We start from the raw sequence: 21,792 nt of genomic DNA, 5'->3' as shown, positions 1-21,792 counted from the left end.
GAACACAGAGAAAGGAAAGTTATAAAAGTCCATTCGTTTAACTATTTTCTGAACACCTGCTATGAGGCAGGCATGGCTCCAGGCACAGTGGCACGTATGCAATAATTCCATGTGAGCAGTCGAACTGGCACACGAACCATCCACAAGGAAGACTTTAAAAATGTGGTTATAAAGAGGTTAGAGTGGGAGAGAGAGCCAAAGCATAAGAGACTCTTAAAAACTGAGAACAAACTGAGGTTTGATGGGGGGTGGGAGGGGGGGGAGGGGAGGTGATGGGTATTGAAGAGGGCATCTTTTGGGATGAGCACTGGGTGTTGTATGGAAACTAATTTGACAATAAATTTCATATATTAAAAAAAAAATAAAAATGTGGTTAGGTTTATTATTCATTCAACAAACATTTAATGAGACGTTACTGTATCAGGCCCTGCATGGAGAGGAATAACTCAAAATGCCACAGAAGTAACTGTTTGTAAAATTACCTGCCAATTTCCATGATGATTATTTTTTAGAGAAATTAAGACATATTTTCAGCATGAGAATCATATTCTGAATCCGTATTTTTGCTTTTTCATTTTTTCCTCTCTTTCCTCTTTTAAACTGATTTTAAAAGTAAGAATATGCAAAATGTGAAATGTTAGGAGTCTTTTTTTTTATTTTTTTTTATTTTTATTTTTTTTTTTTAAATTTTTTTTTTCAACGTTTTTTATTTTATTTTTGGGACAGAGAGAGACAGAGCATGAACTGGGGAGGGGCAGAGAGAGAGGGAGACACAGAATCGGAAACAGGCTCCAGGCTCCAAGCCATCAGCCCAGAGCCTGATGCGGGGCTCGAACTCACGGACCGCGAGATCGTGACCTGGCTGAAGTCGGACGCTTAACCGACTGCGCCACCCAGGCGCCCCTGTTAGGAGTCTTATACTGAAAACTATCCACAGCGTAATTACTGTGACCACACTCAATTCAAACACACAGATATGCCGGAATTCACTGTATAGGGAAAGGAATATGAAGTTCTATAGAGCAATTGTTCACTACTTTTGATGGAGTCTCTCCCCCTTGCCTTGGAATTAAATAGAAAGGCCCTGAAATTAGGAAATTCAAATTATCAGCAGTCTCCAAATGAATTTTACTCAGGAGTCCAAGTTAAGATCTAACAAGCTAGTTGCAACAGAGGATCTGAATATAAAGTGCATTTGAAATGCACAATTCAGTGTGTTTCACATATTCAGAGTTGTGTAACCATTTCCATGATTATTTTTAGGACATTTTCATCACTCCAAAGGGAAACCTTGTACCCATTAGGCAGTCACTCTTCATCGGTCCCCTCACCCTCCCTCAACGCTATGCAACCCTAATCTACTTTCTGTCTCTAGATGTCTATTCTGGGCATTTCCTATAAATGGAATCATACAGCATGGGGCCTTTTGTGTCTGCCTTCTTTCACTTAGCATCATGTTTTCAAGGTTCTCCGAGGTTGCAGCTTGGATCAGTGCTTCATTCCTTTTTATAGCTAGCTAATCATCCATTATATGGATAGACCCATTCATAATGTTTACCCATTCATCAATTGATGGGTATTTGGGTTGTTTCCACTTTCTGGCTCTTACGAATAATGCTGTTATGAGTATTTGTCTTGAAGTTTTAGTATGGATGTGTTTTCAGTTCTCTTGAATATATATCTGGGAGGGGAACTGATGGGTCATATGGTAACTCTGATTCACTTTTTGTGGAACTGCCAGACTGCTTTTGGAAGCAGTCCTACCATTTTATATTCCTACCAGCAATATGTGAGCGTTCCAATTTCTCCACATGCTTGCCAACATTTGTTTTTTATTTGGCTTTTCTATTATAGCCATCCCAGTGGCTGTGAGGTGGTTTTACTTTGCATTTCTCAATGGCTAATGCTACCGAGCATCTTCTCATGAGTTTATTGGCCATTTACATATCTTATTGGGGAAATGTCTATTCTGCTCCTTTGCTCTTTCTAAAATTGATAAAAGTATTAATGTTAAAGTTATTTCTATAGTTACTATTGAACTGTAGGAGTTATTTCTATGTTCTGGATCCAAGTCCCTTATAAGATACATGATTTACAAATATGTCCCCCCTTCGGCTGTGAGTTGTCTTTCCCTTTCTTGAACCCCCAGGACCTCTATAAAAAAACTATCCCGGCTTTCATTTGCAAACCATACTCATGATAGGAATTGGATGGAAATGGAAGGTAAATGGAGTGGCTTCAGAATCTGAGAAAATGGGTGCCCTTGTGAAAATCCACTTATTTATAAGCTTAGAGCTAGGCCTCATCACTTTTACAATTTAGCATTTGGCCACGTCTGGCACACACGTGTGAACTTGAACTTTTAAGAAATAATCTCTCAGATCTTTAGGTTTGGGTTTTTTTTTTTTTTTTAATGTTTATTTACTTTTGAGAGACATAGTGTGAGTCATGGACGGGCAGAGAGAGAAGGAGACACAGAATCTGGAGCAGGCTCCAGGCTCCAAGCTGTCAGCACAGAGCCCCCAACGAGGGGCTCGAACTCACAGACGCAGAGATCATGACCTGAGCCAAAGTCAGACGCTTAATCAACTGAACCACCCAGGCACCCCATTACATCTTTAGGTTTAAGATTTGAAATACTGGATAAATCAAGTAATAATCTGGCATGATAGAGTCCTGTGTAAACTTAGGTGATTTTGTTTCCTCCTCTTTGGATAAGTACGAGGATTAATTTGTTAACTTATGAAATGTGCACAGAATAGTGCTCCACGGGGCGCCTGGGTGGCGCAGTCAGTTAAGCGTCTGACTTCAGCCAGGTCACAATCTCGCGGTCCGTGAGTTCGAGCCCCGCGTCAGGCTCTGGGCTGATGGCTCGGAGCCTGGAGCCTGTTTCCAATTCTGTGTCTCCCTCTCTCTCTGTCCCTCCCCCGTTCATGCTCTGTCTCTCTCTGTCCCAAAAATAAATTAAAAAAAAAAAAAAAAAAAAAAACGTTGAAGAATAGTGCTCCACATGGTAAATTTCTGTAACTATGAGCTATTTTGTAGCTACCTTTTGAAGGTTAGAAATACAAGACATACCTCTAAGTCTTTCTGAAGCTGTACACTTTGTTAATTCTTGTATTTGGTGGTTTTCAATCTGAGGTCCTTGGGTTCCTTGGAAATATTTCAAAGAATTCATCAAATACTTAAGAGAATTGCAATAAAAACCTCTTACAGGCAAATGTCTTATGTGGCATGTTATACTTATGCAGTATCACTGATGTGTTAATCTGTGTTGCTATGTAATTTATTTTCTTCTATATTTTCTGATCACATTTTTACACATGTATTTTCCTCCCCCTACATTTCACTATGAAACGTTTAAACATACAACCTGAAATAATTTCATAGTGGATGCTTGAGTACCCACCATCTAGATTTTGCGATTACCATTTTACCATACTTAAAAAATCATCTATCTCTTATTTTTGATACATTTCAAAGAAATTGCAGACATCAGTTCGCTTCCTCCTAAATACTTCAGCATGCAGATTTTTGTCTACAGATCAGCATTTGTTCACAATTTTTTTCTGTTGATGTAAAATTTAGGTTGAAAGAAACACAAATCTTGAGTGCACATTTGCTGAGTTTTGATACATGTGAACATCTGTGTGACCCCATCCCTCACCAAGCTATTCTGCACACATTTTCAACTTCTTGCAGATGTGCTGCTGTGCTGGGAGAGGGGCTGTGGCAGTGCACTGACCGTTGTGTAGACGGCACAGCACCTGTCCAGCAGTATAACCATGAAGGTAGGTCCCCGTGAGGCACAAACGAGGGACCTCTGCTGCAGAGAGGTCCAGCCCACAGGGGAGCCCAGGCTCTCATCACACGGCAACTGTCACAGGTGAAAATGTGGCACAGAATAGATTTCTGTCTTAAAGACTGTATCTGTGCATTTAAAAATTTAAAGATCTAAGAACTTAAGTGTCTATCAGACACTTTTTAGAAGTGTGAGTGGGCTATTAGGAATTCAATTTGGAAGAGAATTTCTTGCTCTTCTCCTTTTCACATGCTGCATAATTTAACTTAAAATGTTTCTTGTGATTACAGAGCAAAAAAAAAAAAAAACAACCCTTATTTTTGCTACTATTTGTTATTACTCATCTGCATAAACCAGAGCGTTTCCAAACACCTTGCCCCCAGCAGGAAGAAACTGGATGCTGAGCCCTCGTGAAAGATTCAACGGTCATCTATGTGCACTGAGTTTCAATTTCGTTTTTATCAAAATGGCCACATAGATCTTATGATAAGTAAATGTTATCAATGCGAACATCTAAAATAACTTTCACTCTAATAAAATACCACTTTGGTTTGATACAGTTATTCTAATAAAATGCCACTTGGAGTTGGTATTTGATGCAAGTTGCCTTTGGTCCTGCTGTTACAGCTTTGGAAGCTGACCTTAGTCTTTATTTAAAAAAAAAAAAATTCTTTTTTAACGTTTATTTATTTTTGAGACAGAGAGAGACAGAGCATGAATGGGGGAGGGGCAGAGAGAGAGGGAGACACAGAATCGGAAGCAGGCTCAGCCCAGAGCCATCAGCCCAGAGCCCGACTCGAATTCACAGACCGCGAGATCATAACCTGAGCTGAAGTCGGACGCTTAACCGACTGAGCCACCCAGGCGCCCCTAGCCTTAGTCTTTAAAGTGGGCCCCGGGAGTGTTTCTTGGCACTCACTGAGCCACCGCAAAGGAGCACGGGAGAGGTTAAGGGTGTTGCGAGGTTCCTCATTGCTGCTGACCCCCCTTCACTACTGGCACCCCTCACAGGACACTGACAAAAGTCCTATTTCTAGAAATAATTGGGGACATACAGCTAAGGCAGCAAAAACATTATTATAACACTTTTTTTTTTTTTTTTTTTACCATATATAGTTCAAAGGCTTGATCTTCACAGCTTCAAAATGAATCTAACAATATCTACTGAATGGGAAACACCAGAAACTACTATGACGTGCCGGAAGGGACAGGACTTGGAGCCCCATCTCAGCATCCTCTCTTTATAAGAAGCCTGAAGATTCAATGAGATGACGCAGGGGAACCCACTAGGATCCTCCACTCAAGGGAGTAGTTTTCCTGAAAGATTTGAAACATTTGTTTACACATGTGAGATAGTCAGGATCTCTGATCCTGATACCTGGCACAGAGCTTTTGAAACTCTTGTAAATTCCTAAGTGATAAGAGCACTGGGAGCATTTTCCATTCTAATATTTGGTCATGGGCCCCCGTTCTTAACACTGCGCTCCTAAATCCCTTGTACCTTCCCGTGTGATAGGAGTGTCTTTTGTTTCAATGAGGCGACTCTGGGTGGGGTCCCTGATGGGGCTGGTCACCAGAAGGACCAAGCCATGACTAGAAGCTTGGCTTCAGCTCCTGCCTACCCCATCCTCCAGGAAGGGAAGAGGGCTGGAGTTAAGGACAGTTCATGCCTACATGGTGAAGCCTCCATAAAAATCCCAAAGTACAAGGTCTGGAGAGGTTGGTGAACACATGCATGTACCGGGAGGGTGACACGTCCCAATTCTATGGCGACAGAAGCTCCTGTGCTCGAGACCCTCCCAGACCTCGCCCTGTGTATCTCCTCGTGTGGCTGTCCATGTATATCCTTTATCACTTCCTTTAATTAACTAGTAAATGGAAGTAAGTGACCTTGAGTTCTGTGAGTCGTCAGTAGTAGAGCAGAAGCTATAGATAACCTGGAGACCTATCGCTTGGGACTGGCGTCTGAAGTCGGGGGCAGCCTCGTGGGACTGAGCCCGCAACCTGTGGGATCTGACACGGTCTCGGGGTAGACAGCATCTGCACTGAGTTAAATTGTAGGACACCCAGCTGGTGTCGTGGGGAATCACTTGGTGTGGGAAAACACCCCACACATCTGCTGTGAGCAGTGTTGTGCATGTGTATCAGGTGAGTGTGAGAAGGAGACACAGGAGAAGAAGTGCAGGCTTCCTACTCACACAGAAGCCCTGGTGTTAAGCAAGCCCTCTTAAAAATTCCTTCTCAGGGCAGGGTTTCCAAACGGGCACGGAAGAAAATGGAAACAACCAGGGGCTGACCGACTGACTCTGGGGTATTTGGTCCATCTACTTTGTCCTGCCACTGATGCCATGCTTCATACCCATAAGAAATGGACTGTACTGCCCATAAAAGGAACGCGTCCAATTCTGCAGATCAAGAAAATGAATCTGACAATACATTTGGCTAGAAATAAAGATCAACGTGAGTGTTAAGGACAATGTGTAGGTGCACCCAGTTGGTTGATTATATATTCAATGGATTCGACAGGGTGTAGTAACATGGACATTTTAAATTACAGCTTTGTTGACTTGAAGATGACCTCAAAAAAACAGCTTTGCAGCTGAGACTTCATGTTTGCTAATAATTTACTGATTGTCCTGAAAGCTTAAATCTGGGGACTTGGAAGCCATGAGAACAAAATCAGTCCTAGAGAGTAAATGTGGTCAATGCGGTCAATGTGGTCCCCAAGACTCTTGAGAGATGGCCAAAGGCAGACAGGGGCATAGCAGAAAATCACTGTACCTTTCTTGCAATTCTTTCCTTTTTTTCTGGAATATTCTCTCTGAGAGTATTCTAAAACCCATTATTCAAATGGATGCACTCCCAGAGGTGCTTATCATGTAAACAATCAGTACAAAGCACTGGGACCTGCACTGAGCAACAGTTTCAAGCTACATTAAGCGAAGTCTGATTTTATAAACCTGTTCTAAAGATCCAATTTTCTCTGATTTGCTTTCTCCCAAAATAGCTGTTTCCATGGCTACATAATCACTTATTATTAGGACTTAGAGGAAATGCATTTTGGGGGATAATGCAGGAGAGATTGTCTTTTAATTTTCACAGTGGGAACTGGGCAATTCTGTATAAAATATAATCTTTACTTATTTGTACGGCTTGCTTGGTGCTTCAAAGACATTCATTTTTACCCAAAGTACAATACTTAATGCTCAGTTATGATGACTGTTCCCACAATCCTCTAGCCAAATCGGTCTGTCCTGGTGTTAGACAGTGCAGCCTGGTTGCCCTGCCTTACCGCAGCCTCTGCTCAGGGATGTGGGTGTGGCCACTGACCGCCCAGGGACAGCAGGTGGGGCCACCATGTGAGCAGGCTGGGATCATGGCCAGATGCAGGCTGTCTCCCTTTTAGCAAAGCTGATCTCTCTGCTTCCTCTGGGACCTGGCCTGCAGTTGCAGAGTGGACCTGCCATTAGGAGCAAAGCCAAGCTGAAATGTCCACACAGCAGGAACAGAAGAGCTGGTCCCCACAGCATCTTTGACTCAACAGTGGTTTCCAAGAGAAACTCAGAACAAATTCCCCTCTTTTTGAAGAAGCCTGAGCAAGTTTCTACTCTTTGCATGCCAAATAGCATAATATAGATCATAGCTTTTTTTTGTTTTTATACCATAGGCACTTTATAATTTGGGGGCTCCCATTTGCTCATATGTGTTTGCAGAACTGGAGTGTGGCATGCATTTGTGATTGACAGAGGCCTTCTAAAAAGCAGGCCTTGTAAGCACATGTGTAGACTTTCATCTGATGTTGACAAGAGGACCCCTGGCTCATCGAGGAGACTGTTCCCTGGCCAATCTTGACAAGTGTTCCCTTTGCCTTTCCTGCCCTGAATCCCTCCCACCTCCACAATCTTTCTTTTTTTTAGATTCAATATAACCCACATAACATATATTTCATATAACATAAAATTCACCATTTTGATTATACAATTCAGTGGTTTTTAGCACAGTCACAAGGTTGTGCAACTATCAATACTATTCCAGGATATTCCCATTGTCCCCCAAATAAATTCTATACCCAGTAGCAGTCCCTCTCAATTTCCCCTTCCCCAGGCCCCTGGCAATCACTAACCTACTTTCTGTTTCTGTGGATTTGCCTGTTCTGGATGTTTCATGTAAACCGAATCATATCATATGTGCCCTTTTGTGTCTGACTTCTTTCACTTAATAGAATGTCTTCAAGGTTCATTTATGCTGTCTCATGAATCAACGTTTCATTCCTCTTTATTCCACATGATATTTCGTTGTGTGATGCATCAGGTTTTGTGCATCACTTGAGGGACATTTGGGTTGTTTGCACTTTTTAGCTATTGTGAGTCATGCTGCCATGAACATCCGTGTGTGAGTTTTTGTGAGGACGTATGTTTTTAATTCTGAGTAAATACCCAGGAGTGGAACTGCCGGCTACCTCTGTGTTTAAGCTTTTAAGGAACCGCCAGACTCTTCCCAGATTCCTCACCGGCAGCTAGGCCTTTACAGAATTTCAGCAGCACTGAGAAGCACCTCTTCCCCCCAAATATTCCCAGGGTTTTTGCCACGGAAGAGGTTACTTTAACCGGGCTGAGAATTATTCCCTTCATAACAAGCATGAACGTTCAAAATACAATTCTGCTGAGCCAGGTAGCACAGTGACTTCAATTTCCACCAAGATATAAGTTCTATATTTTCTCTGATCAATTTTAACGAGAGGGAAAAAGAAAATGCATCAGAACACTGGGGATCTGCAAGGGGGAAGAAGGAGGCCACGGAGCCTGAATCCGGGGTAGGGTGCGTATGTTTAAAGGGACAGGCCAGCTTTTCCTATCAGTACCATAGTGAACACCAGGCTCCTGTTTTGCTAACTCATTTATTTCAAATAGCCCCTACTGAGCAGCAACTTCATGAAACAATATTCACCTAAGGGCTGGGCATTTAAGGACGAATAAGACACATTCCTTGAGGAATTAAAAGTCGGGTGGGTTGGACAAGATGACCTGAGGATCATCGTCCCAGGGATTTCCTCTGAGATCATGTCCCTTCATTGTTTTGATGCCGAAATGTTTTTTTTTTTTTTTATTGGAGGGATGGGCATGGCTGATAAAGGCAGCTTCTGTTCCTTTTTTTTTTTTTTTAAATTTTTTTTCTTAATGTTTTTATTTATTTTTGAGACAGAGAGAGACAGAGCATGAGCAGGGAAGGGACAGAGAGAGAGAGAGACACAGAATCGGAAGCAGGCTCCAGGTTCTGAGCCATCAGCACAGAGCCCGATGTGGGGCTCGAACTCACAGACTGTGAGATCATGACTGTGAGATCATGACCTGGGCTGAAGTTGGACGCTCAACCGACTGAGCCACCCAGGCGCCCCAGCTTCTGTTCCTTAAAATCCAATTTGGCAGCATGAAATTTGGTAGCCGTATGTTGGGTCTAACCAATGTTATTGAAACATTCCTTGTATTTTAAATCCCTCACCCCCACCTCAAAACCTGAGTTTAGACGAAAAGCAACAGCTATTAAGAGACAAAGGGTATTGATCCGTCTGGATTCCCACATGCATTAAAATAGATAAAGGAAGCAATGTTGGAGAAGTTAGGATTAGTGAGGTCTAGAGGGGGAATCGCTTCCTGTGATTCTGCCAGGCCCCGAGTCAAGAAAGCATAATGAAGCACTGGTGCCTCATTCCTGACGAGCCTGGAGTCTTGACCTCACGCACAAGCACTTTGTGCCATGGCTCTCGGTAATCTGAAAGGACAGGTCTGAAGGTCGTGGCTGTGTGCCACCTGTTTCTGGGAAACTGTGATCTTAAGTGCCTTAGTTTACCTCTCTGGACTTCAGCTTCCATGCTGGTGACATAACATCAGGAGCTTATGTGGGGCTCACCCATGTGCCAAGCACCATTTAGAGGACTTTGGTATATACCTATTTAATCCTATGGGAACTGAATGAGAATGGGACCCATGTCTGTTCCCATGAGTTTGCCCAGAGTCTCACACAATGGTCGTGGCAGAGCTGAGATCTGAATCCTGCCTCTTGTCAAGGCTCTACTTCTTCCTTTTAAAAAATTTATATTTGCATATTCTACCTTAAATTAAGTCATGATTTTTATTCCTGGAGTGGTAGGAGACTAAGTTGTCTGTTTCTCTTTAAAAAAATTTTTTTTTAATGTTTATTTTTGAGAAAGAGAGAGAGACAGAGCGCGAGAGGGGGGATGGGCAGAGAGAGAGACAGAGAGAGAGAGAGAGGGAGACACAGAATCTGAAGCAGGCTCCAGGCTCTGAGCTGTCAGCACAGAGCCCCATGCAGGGCTCGAGCTCACGGACCGCGAGATCATGACCTGAGCTGAAGTTGGATGCTTCACCAACTGAGCCACCCGGGCGCCCCAGTTTCTCTTTTTTTTCTCTTTTTTTTAAGAAAGAGAAATTCCTAACTTGACACCGAGTAGCACTGTGGTGTTTGCTCATGATGTCCCTGCTCAAGAAATACGGGAAAACGATGATAAAGCACATATTCACATCAACTTCAAATGCCAACGTATGCGAATTTTAAAATTATTTTGAGCTGTGCTTGAAATTCCCATTGCTAGCATTGACTTCAGATAGTCTTTCCATCTGTCTAACACTGCCATGGCCTTTACATGACTCTGAGATGATATGTTCGAGAAAGAGCGAGTAAGAGCTGGAAGGAAAGATAAAGGCCCTTTGGGAAGTGGAGTGCCTCCTGAGACCCTCCCAGGGTGAGTCCGAGCTCCCCTGGGAAGCTTGCCCCACTCCACACCCAAATCTAAACCAGTCTGAACGTACCACACGACGTGAGAAAAACCACAGTGATGTATTCACCAATGTAAACTAAGGGGCACACCAATTTGAAAAGGGAATGTTGATTTAAGGCAGGACTTGAAGAAGAGGAATTTTAAATACTTTTCTAGTTCATGAAAAATTTCAATCAGTGAAGGGTTTCTTTAGTATATACAGTGGAGGGTCATTAATGCTCACCTCAGGGTGTATGCAACAGGTGTGTGCCATGCCGAGACCGCTCCCTAGATGTACCTGCTGCTCACCAAATGCTTGAGGACCACCTGCTTGTGGGCTGGGGTCGGGGGGTGAGCCAGTTCTTGGTCATCGTAAGAAGGAAGTTAAGTAAATTGTAACGCCATCAATCCTCCCCCACCTCAACCCCAAGATCCTCTTCCGTCCTCTAAAGGACTCCCTCTCCATCTACTTCTCAGATGTGGTTTTAGGCTCTTCCTCTTCCTGAAACCAACCTTTGAGGATTGAATTTCCATGTCCAGGACCCTCTTCTCTATACACCCTGCCAGTCTCAATTGTGAGCTCCAGGCTCCTGCTTCATCTTTCCCCTCGGGTATTGCCTTTGGGATCGCTAACTTAATTTCTTCAAACCGGCGCTCGATACTGTCCCCTGTCCTCCCATAATACGTCCCAGGTTCCTTCATCTCAATAAATGGCACCATGACCTATCCTGTTGTCATCCTTGATCCCCACTTTCCTCCGCCTCCTGCATTTTGACCCACCATCTAGATCTGCCCGTTTGTGCCCCAGGGCTCGCCTCGACGACCCGAGGCATCCCACTCGGGTCCTTGTTTCCTTCTTTTAATTCTCCACACAGCAGTCAGAGTGACCCTGACAACGTCACTTATTGAGTCGGCTTTCACTCACTGCATTTGGAGGAAAATCCAAGTTCCTTGGCACGACCTTGGCACTTGGCTCCACTGACCTCTCTCATCTGTTTACGGCTACTCTTCCATTACCCATCTGCCTTCAGACTGGCTTCCCGTCCCTGCCTGGGACACACCCAGCACCTCTCCTTGGGCCCTTTTTATTGGCTTCTCTCAGTGTCCGTCACAAGATGCTGCTGCCTGAACTCCTATGGGCAGCCACACAACTACCCTCTCCTTGAAATCAGTATTCACGGCGTAGCTCCATCAGTGGGTAACAAATATTGTGAATTCCCAGATTGTATGCTCATGAAATCTCTTCCACACGTATGACGTTTTAGAGTTTACAGACTTAAAATGTAAAAGCACTCATTTCTCGCCGCCCCAAAAGTTATATAAAACAACTTTAAATACAGTTTTTATCAAAATAGCAAACATATCTAGAGCTTCTTGATTAACATTCTTCTCAGGCCCGTTATTGACTAACAGATATAGAATGAGGCTAAAATAGCAAAATGAAACAGGAAAATGAGCATTTCAGGGAAAAACAGTGAGCCAGCCTAGGCACCAGTATTTTCCTTCTTTCTTTTTTTTTTTTTTTTAAGTTTCTTTTTTTCTGGGAGAGAGAGAGAGAGAGAGAGAGAGCACTCTCGCAAGCATGAGTGGGGGAGGAGCAGAGAGAGGGAGACACAGAATCCAAAACAGGTTCCAGGCTCCAAGCTATCAGCACAGAGTCTGATGCGGGGCTTGAACTCGCAAACTGTGAGATCATGACCTGAGCCGAAGTCGGACGCTTACCCGACTGAGTCACCCAGGCGCCCCCCCTTTCCTTATTTCTTGTTTTTCTTCTTACATTTTTTTCATCAAGTCTTTACTTACTATATTAATTACCACCTACTTTCAAGGTTCTAGTCTACTTCTAACTGTATAAGATGATCACTTAGTACTTTAAGTGAGAGCTTGGGCACAACTGCAGATGTCGATATTATTTTATTTATTTATTAACATTTTTAAAAAATGTTTTATTTATTTTTGAGAGAGAGAATGTGAGCAGGGGAGGGGCAGAGAGAGAGGGGGGCAGAGGATCCGAAGCGGGCTCTGCACTGACAGCAGAGAGCCTGATGTGGGGCTCGAACTCACGAACCATGACATCATGACCTGAGCCAAAGTCACATGCTCAATGGACTGTGCCACCTAGGTGCCCTGATATTATTTTACAATTTAATTTGGGGGCCCTGCTCCAAAATGAATATATAACAGTGAATAAGTGCAGTCTAATTTATGGAAATACCTGTAATTTTATAGAAAGCAAAAAAAATGAACAGAACTAAAAACACTGATCAGGGTAAAATGAATACACCTGCTTCTGATTCCTATTGGATTTTTAGTTTTCCATCCACCAAATGTGTGCCACTTTAAAAGCTGATTTCTGTAGTAAGATGTTAATGCTTTGTTCCTTGCACTGAAGAGATATCATCGACCCTGGGAGGGCAGCGAACTGTGGGTGCAAGGGGAGCTTCAGACAGGCCAGGCCTTGATCAGAAGCTGACTTACTATTGTGCGCAGTCTATCAGCTGGTATTCGTTGGACCTCTCAAAGCACGCCTTCACGCCTTCATCGTCCCAAAGCTTCTTCACGTGATCAAAGAATTCCTAAAATCGGAAAAAGTTACAAAGAAGGAAGCACATGTGTTATCATCTTTTCAAAAGGTAAAAGTAAAAAGAAACTGCCAAAAAAATTTTTGCAGGTACCGCATGAACCGTTTTCTTTGAAGGAGTCGATGTTACACGCCATATACACCACACAGGGCTTGCGATCAGCGTGACAAAAACATGCACCTCTGTGATCATCGCTCACATCAACAGGTCAAACATTCTTGTTGTTCCAGGAAGTTCCCCCAAATGAAAATTACAAGTCAAAAGTAATTTTCTGGCATTCACCAACTATACATACGACAGCCATTTTAAGAATAATTTTAAGGTTTTTAGTACTCAGTCACCTGTCTAGTGGTAATGCCACTTCAGCAATGAAAAATCATGCCTATTACAATGATAAGTTTGTGTTAGCTGCTGAGCCATGATTAGGAATGGGCATGACTGAACAGATGGGTCAAATTCGGCCCAGAAGCATTAGGTACACCAGAAGGAAACCTTTAAAATTTCACTCTTCGGGGATGTTAATTCACCGCTTTTTGGCATTTTTTAAAACTGTGAGTTAAATGTTGAACTGTGATTTTGGTTCCCTCAAGCCCATGTGAGCGCAAAGCTCAATTTCATCCATTACGGCAAGGAGCACCCTCCCTGAAAAGGAGGCCAAGAACTTTCCTTCTCTCGAAGTAAGAGGTGGCTTTATGAATTCTTATTTCCAAAATTACCCAAATTAAATTAGCAGTGCTATGGAACCAAATGACAACACATCAGCTGCTAAATATAAAAGAAGTTATGTAAAATTTCACAAACCCGTTCATTAGCATATTTATATCCCTTCCCACATCAGTCATCAGCCCTTCCTGGCAGCCCTAGGCAGCACCCAATTCCATCTCTGATCTGCACAAATGGGTCTGGGGCTTCTGATGCCTTATGTTCACTGTGGCTGCCATGTTCTCTAAGAATCAGCATTGATTTTTTGGAGAAAAAAAAAATAAAGGGCTGGTTCTTTTGTTGGAGATTCACAATTCCATACAAGGGCGGATCCAAGTACTGTGGGGGCCTCTTTGAAAAAAGAAGAAAATCATGAGTATGCAATTCAGTACAAAACCCTAGAAGGGGCAGTAGGACTGAGGGGCCCTGAGCTTAAGCTTCATGAGGTTCTGACTGCCTAGAATCAGGAACAATCTTTAAAGGTTTGCCACATCTTTACACGTGTCATCTGTCTGGCTGCCTGTTGTCATTAACAAATCCAAACTATCCACAGCTGACAAAGAAGGGGAACTCCATATGGAGAGATGCTGAACCTCTCAATTTTTATCTCCCTCGATTTGTGGTTCCTTCTGGTGTCTCCCACCACTGCTCTTGTCACTCCATTGACGGAGTTTTTATCAGTATCCTTAAAATTTTTTTTTCCTTCTAAGAGCCATATGAAGACACACACACACACACACACACACACACACCCCAAATGAAAACTACTCTACTTGATATTGTCAAGATGGTCTGGTCTTGGAAGACAGGGATAACTCCCGTGTCATGGTGATATTCGGAGTTAAGCCCCATCTCTCTCCCCCTCCTGCAAACCCCAAGTGCAACAGTCTCTTGAATAAAGTTCCTGACTGTCTTTGTCAAGTGTCAGAATCATTTTTTTCTGTCAGCAGTCTGAGCTGAAGCCTCTGAGACAGAATTACAAAGCAGTGCTTGAATCAAGATCCAAGATACAGGATTTCTGAGGTCCGTGTTCATAGCAGTAGTAGAACAGGAATTGCGGGCACTGTGGTTTTAAAGCAGATGATCTGGACAACACCAGATGAACACAAAAACAACAGTCTCTCTGTTTCAGCTTCCTAATTGGTGACCAAAGATGTCGGACTAGAACAGAGCTAGAGATCGACAGAGAGCCTGGATTCTCCATGTTTACTTTTATTTTTTTTTAATGTTTGTCCATTTTTGAGAGACAGAGTGAGAGCAGGGGGAGGGGCAGACAGAGAGGGAGACACAGCAGGCTCCGAGCTGTCAGCACAGAGCCCGACTCGGGGCTTGAACTCACCAACCACAAGACCGTGACCAGAGCTGAAGTCAGACACTTAACTAACTGAGCTGTCCAGGCACCCCACTCCATGTTTACTTTTAAGGGGTTCTAAAAACCTCATGGAAAATTCCAGAGCTGCTACTGCTGTTGCTTCTGCCTTTTATTAGGGAAAATTTCAAACTTACAAAAGGAGAGAGAAGAATTCCCCAGGCCTCTCATTCCTCAGCCTCCACGTTTATCAACACATGGCCAATTCTCTCTCTCTCTCTTTTAATAACTCATGGCTTTTCCCCCACATTTCCTATTTTGCAGCACATCTCTTACATCGAATCATTTTATTTCAACATTGTTTCTAACAGATAAAGGCTCTTAAAAGTCATAGCCACAGTACCACTATCTCCATGAAAAATATCACAACAAATAAAGAAATGATTCTGTAACATCATTATTCAGTCAGCCAATTCAGCTTCTTCAGCTATATTTAAACAGTTGTCCAGAGCCAGGCTAGAATTTTCATGTGTTTGCTAAACCAACTGGGAAATAAATATGAGGAATAATTTTGGTATGCCTCCATTAGCAACTAAGATGAATAGTATTAAATAAAAATAATTTCAGTGTTGTGCGTGTGTGTGTATGTGTCTGAAAAAAGAAGGATGATTCACAGAGAAATGTAATTTGCTTTTGACAACTGAGAATATGTAGAAGTTGAGAGTATAAAAAGAAAATTCTTGGGGCACCTGGGTGGCTCAGTTGGCTGAGTGTTCGACTCTTGGTTTTGGCTCAGGTCGTGATCTCACTGTCATGAGATCAAGCCCCCACGGGGGTGGGGGTGGGGAGTCTATGCTGACAGCATGGAGCCTGCTTGGGATTTTCTCTCTTTCTCTCTTCAAAAATAAATAAATAAACTTAAAAAAAGAAAATTACGGACATTTCTTAATTTTCTTCTGTATTACTGAACAAAAATTGCCTTGTGATCTTCATATATTTAGCAACTGAAATACACATTTATGTTATTCTTATTTAAAGGGATTTGACATAGCATAACCTATAAAGTTATCAAGTCACTGAGTTGTACAGCTGAAACTAATGTCACATTGTGTGTCAATGCTCTTCACATTTAAAAAAAAAAATAAAAAAATCCAAAGGGGTTTGAGTTGTGTTATAGAAACTAAAAACCAGGGGCGCCTGGGTGGCTTAGTCGGTTGAGCATCCAACTTCGGCGGCTCAGGTCATGATCTCGCGGTTTGTGAGTTCAAGCCCCGCGTCGGGCTCTGTGCTGACAGCTCAGAGCCTGGAGGCTGCTTCAGATTCTGTGTCCCGCTCTCTCTCCGCCCCATCCCTGCTTGTGCTCTGTCTCTCTCTTTCAAACATGAATAAACATTAAAAAAAAATTAAAAAAAAAAAGAAAGTAAAAATCATACACACACAGGTCTTGAAGGAGAGCTTTCACATGTGGTGTGTATGGAACCCCTCCCTGGGTTGAGTGTTAAGATGTTCTTCATGCTCATTACCTAATATCCCTTCTAAGACGACTACGGAAAATCTCTCTCCAATATTAGTATCGGGAATACTTTTTCTGCATCTCTCAAAGCCGCTTTTTATCTTTTATTATTAATTTTTAATCACAGGGACCCTCTGGCTCTTGGGCTGTTTTCATTTATGTCACTGAGTTGACCGCACGAAAGCGCTGAGGTTCTGTTCTGGGGTCAGTCTTCATGCGTGTCAAGTCATGATCTCATGGTTCTTGAGTTCGAGCCCTGAGTTGGGTTCTCTGCTGTCAGCACGGAGCCTCCTTGGGATGCTCTCTCCCCCTCTCTCTGCCCCCTCCTCTCTCTCAAGAATAAACAAAGATTAAAAAAAAGAGGTCATACCTAGTATTTACTGAGTGTCTTGTATGTTCTAGGCAGTATTCTAAGAGCCTTATATACAAGGTCTCCAAGCCTTACACTTTGGATTCTAACTCCACTTTCGGTTCTGCATAACTTACTCTCCTGATCCTAACTTCCTTCTCCTGTGTTTTCACATATTTCATTACCTTGTATTACAACTTTGTAAGCAGCACTAAATCCTTTCTGGAACAAGCTGAAGCACAAACAAATGTTTGCTGGATCTTTACATGGGAACACAGTGGATAATGTCCACCACCACAATCGAACGGACCTTAGGAATAGGCAGTGGGAAGGTCAGAAGTCCTTTATTTACATGGGATTTTCTAAAGCTCAAGTTGAGGTCTGATTCATTTAAAATACACACACTCAATTTTATCCCTTGGCTAACAGAAAGACTGAATAGGTTTTTGTCATTTTTTTTTCCCAGATATATCTGGTGGATATCATGCCTGCCGACACTATCGTTCTGTTATTCGTAATCTCTGTCCATCCTCAAATCTAATTCAATACAGTATGTCTAAAATTCTATTGAGAAACAGCTTTTAGAAACTATGTTAAAAGAAAAGCCAAACATTAAATCACTAGCAGTCCCCTCATCCATGTCCTATGACCACCCTGGGCAGCAATCTCAGCAGGTTACCACATATGAAAAGGGGTCATGCTGGGGCACCTGGGTGGCTCCGTCGGTTAAGCCTCTGACTTCTGCTCAAGTCATGATCTCATGGTTCATGAGTTCGAGCCCTGAGTTGGGCTCTCTGCTATCAGCACGGAGCCTCCTTGGGATGCTCTCTCCCTCTCTCTCTGCCCCCTCCTCTCTCTCAAGAATAAATAAAGATTAAAAAAAAAAGAGGTCATACCTAATATTTACTGAGTGCCTTGTGTGTTCTAGGCAGTATTCTAAGGGCCTTATATACAAGCTCTCATCAGAGACACCCCTGCCGTGTAGGTGATTCCATTCCCATTTACTGAGGACAGAATGAGTTGATTACGGACACTTGATACTTGCTCAAGCTCTCTTGGCTAGGAAGTGGTCGACCCTGGATTCCAAAACCTGCTCTGAGGCCAGCTGGCTTCCTTCTCCTTTGCTGGATGGCTGTTTCCAGTGAGGGCAAACGCAAATGTACAACGTACCCCACACTCGTCTATTTTTTTCTCCTTTAGGACAGCCTACTTTAACTATTCTTAGAATCATTTTTAACAGCTTTTGAGGTATACTATACATACTACAAAATTCACCCATTTACTTACAAAGTCGTGCAACCACCAACGCAATCAAGTTTTAGAACGCCTCCATCATCTCCTCACCCCTCTCTGGTGCCAAGCTCCGCCCCAACCCCGGGTCTCAGACACCTTTCATCTACTTCTGTCTCCACAGCTTTACCTTTTCTAGAAATTTCATATAGATGCAATCACCTTGTCTTTTTGTGTCTGGCTTCTTTGACTCAGCATGATTATTTTCGAGATTCACCCATTTTGTTATGTGTATTTTAGCAGTCTGTTCCTTCTTAAAAATTGCTGAGTTCTAGGCCATTGTATGAATATACCTTGTTTTGTTTATTCATTCACCAGTTGATGGTCATTTGGGTTATTTCCAGTTCTTGACTGTTATGAATAGTGCCATTAGGAATATCTGTGTACCAGACTGGGTTGATAGCCAGAGTGGAATTGCTGGATTATATGGTAGGTGTTTAACTTAAAAATTTTTTGTTAATGTTTATTTATTTTTAACGTTTATTTATTTTTGAAACAGAGAGAGACACAGCATGAACGGGGGAGGGGCAGAGAGAGAGGGAGACACAGAATCGGAAGCAGGATCCAGGCTCTGAGCCATCAGCCCAGGGCCTGACGCGGGACTCGAACTCACGGACCGCGAGATCGTGACCTGAGCTGAAGTCGGACGCTTAACCGACTGAGCCACCCAGGCGCCCCGATGTTTATTTATTTTTGAGAGAGAGAGAAAGACAGACACACTGTGAGTGGGGGAGGGGCAGAGAGAGAGAGAGGCACAGAATCTGAAGCAGGCTCCAGGCTCTGAGCTGTCAGCACAGAGCCCAACGCAGGGTTCAAACTCACGAACTGCACCGAAGTCAGATGTCCAACCGACTGAGCCACCCAGGTGCCCCGGTAGGTGTTTAACTTTAAGAAACTGATGCACTGGGACACCGGGTGGCTCAGTCGGTTAAGTGTCTGACTCTTGATTTCGGCTCAGGTCATGATCTTACAGTCGTGAGATCCACGTGGGGCTCTGCACTGGGCCACAGAGCCTGCTTAAGATTCTCTCTCTCCCTCTGCTCTTCCCCCAGTTGCATGTGTGCTGTCTTTCAAAAACAAAACAAAACAAAACAAAACCAAAAAAACCCCCAACAGCATCCCCCCCACCCCCAACCTGCTGCATTGTTTTCCAAAGTGGCTATTCCATTTTACATTGTCAAGAGGTCAGTGTCTAGGGGTTCTGGTTTCGCCACATGGTCTCCCATGCTTGCTTCTGTCAGTCTTTTTAATTCGAATTACTCTGGTGAGTGTGTAATGGCATCTAATTGTGGCTTCAGTTTGCATTTCCCTGACGACCAATGAGTTTGAGCATCTTTTCATGTGATTGCTAGCAACTTGCGTATCTTCTTTTTGAGTGTCTGTTCAAATATTTTGCCCACTTAAAAAAAAAACTGGGTTGTATGCCTTCTTAGTATGGAGTTTTATTTCTTTTACAAGAATAAGGGATTTAAAAAATTATCTGGATTTAAGTCTTTTGTCAGCTCTAGGTGTTGCAAATATTTCCTCCTAAAGTGGAACTTGCATTTTAATTTTCTAAAGTATCTTTTGATGAGCAAAGTTTTAAATTTTCTGATGCCCAGTGAATCAATTTTATCCTTTTAGCATTTATGCTTTTTTTGTGTGTTCTAAGAAATCTTTTCCTAACCCAGAGTAAAAAAAAAAAATATATATATATATATAAAATATATATTATATTATATTATATATATAATATAATATAATATATATAATATATATGGTATTATATAATATATTAAAATATATAATATATATAATATATATGATATTATATAATATATTAAAATATATAATATATATTATATATATAAAAAATTACTCAAAAATATATATAAAATATATATATAATATATATATATATATATTTCCCTCAAGTTTTCTTCTGTAAGTTTTAGAGTCATAGCTCTTACGTTTAGGTCTATGATTCATTTGAGTTAATTTTTGAGTATGGTGTGAGGAAAGGGTCAAGTTTCATTTTTTTTCCATATGGGTATCCAGCTTCCCCAGCATATTTATTGCAAAGAACCTTCCCCACTGACTTACTTTGGTACCTTTGTTGAGATAGACTATATACATGTGGGTCTATTCCTGGACTCTCAATTCTGTGTCACACTGAACTGTAAGTCCCTTCTTTCGCCAACAATACACTGTCTCGATTGCTGCAACATGTAGTAAGTCTTAAAATTAGTAGTGTGAACTCCTCCAGCTTCGCTTTTCTTCTTCAACATCATTTTGGCTGTTCTAGGTCTTTTGAATTGCCACATACATTTTAGAATTAGCTTGTCAATTTCTATAAAAATCCTGCTGGTATTTTGATTGAGATTGCATTGAATATATAGTTCACTTAAGGGAGAAGTGTTCTAATCCATGAATATGATGTGTTTATTTATGTCTTATTTAAATTCTTTTGTAATTTACTGGGTATAGAGCTTTCATATCATTTGTTAAATTTTTTCCTCTATAGATTTCTTGGATGTTGTTTAAAAAATTTTTGTTAACATTTATTCATTTTTGAGAGATAGAGAGAGACAGAGCATGAGCATGGGAGGGGCAGAGAGAGGGAGACACAGAATCCGAAGCAGGCTCCAGGGTCTGAGCTCAGCACAGAGCCTGACACGGGGTTTGAACTCACGAATTGCGAGATCATGACCTGAGACAAAGTTGGACACTCAACTGATTGAGCCACCCAGGTGCCCCACTTGGATGTTATTTTAAATGTACAGGTTTTTAAAATTTCATTTTTGGATTTCTTTTTCATTGCTAGTATGTAGAAATACAATTGGTTTCTGTATATGATCTTATAGCCTGCAACCTTGTTAATCTCACCTGTAAGTTCTAGGTGCTTTAAAGTGCAGCTGTGTATAGAAACAGCCACATGGCTCTGGTCTCTCCTCTCTCTTCCTAAAGTGTGACCCATTAGGCAGAATCATACCCTGGAGCAGAATCAGAATTCTCTGTGGTTCCAAGTACAGAGCGCTGAGCCTAGGGGACTTCACTCCCTGCTGTGGCCATGTTTCATGGCTTTTGCTGCCCTTAAACACTTTTTGTTTGTTTGTTTGTTTGTTTGTTTTAAAGATACGCTAAGGGGCGCTTGGGTGGCTCAGTTGGTTAAGCATCTGACTTTGGCTCAGGTCATGATCTCGTGGTTTGTGAGTTCAAGCCCCACGTTGGGCTCTGTGCTGACAGCTCAAAGCCTTGAGCCTGCTTCAAATTCTGTGCTTCCTTCTCTCTCTGCTCCCCGCCCCCTGCTCACACTCTGTCTCTTTCTAAAATAAGTAAACATTAAAAAAGTTTTTAAAAAAGATACACTAAGATTTGTCTAGGGATTTTACTTTTATTTCCAAATTATAATCTCACAAAACAACTGCCGTAAGTATAAAGTTTTAGTTAATCAGATCCACGAACCATAGCAGAGAATTAAATAAATCGAC

General features: G+C 42.1%; 1 protein-coding gene across 2 annotated transcripts in view; it reads right to left on the bottom strand.

Moving 5' to 3' along the window:
• Positions 1-21,792, bottom strand: part of GNAL (G protein subunit alpha L) — a 151,929-nt gene that overhangs the window by 31,160 nt on the left and 98,977 nt on the right. For both annotated transcript variants that reach the window (XM_049620443.1, XM_049620444.1), the window contains exon 5: positions 13,056-13,153. In XM_049620443.1, the coding sequence (XP_049476400.1) occupies positions 13,056-13,153 (98 nt within the window). The remainder of the gene's footprint in view (positions 1-13,055; positions 13,154-21,792) is intronic.

The sequence above is a fragment of the Panthera uncia genome (assembly GCF_023721935.1).
Source record: "Panthera uncia isolate 11264 chromosome D3 unlocalized genomic scaffold, Puncia_PCG_1.0 HiC_scaffold_8, whole genome shotgun sequence".
Lineage (NCBI taxonomy): Eukaryota > Metazoa > Chordata > Mammalia > Carnivora > Felidae > Panthera > Panthera uncia.
The sequence above is the reverse complement of the archived record's forward strand: the minus strand, read 5'-3'. Positions and strand labels throughout refer to the sequence as shown.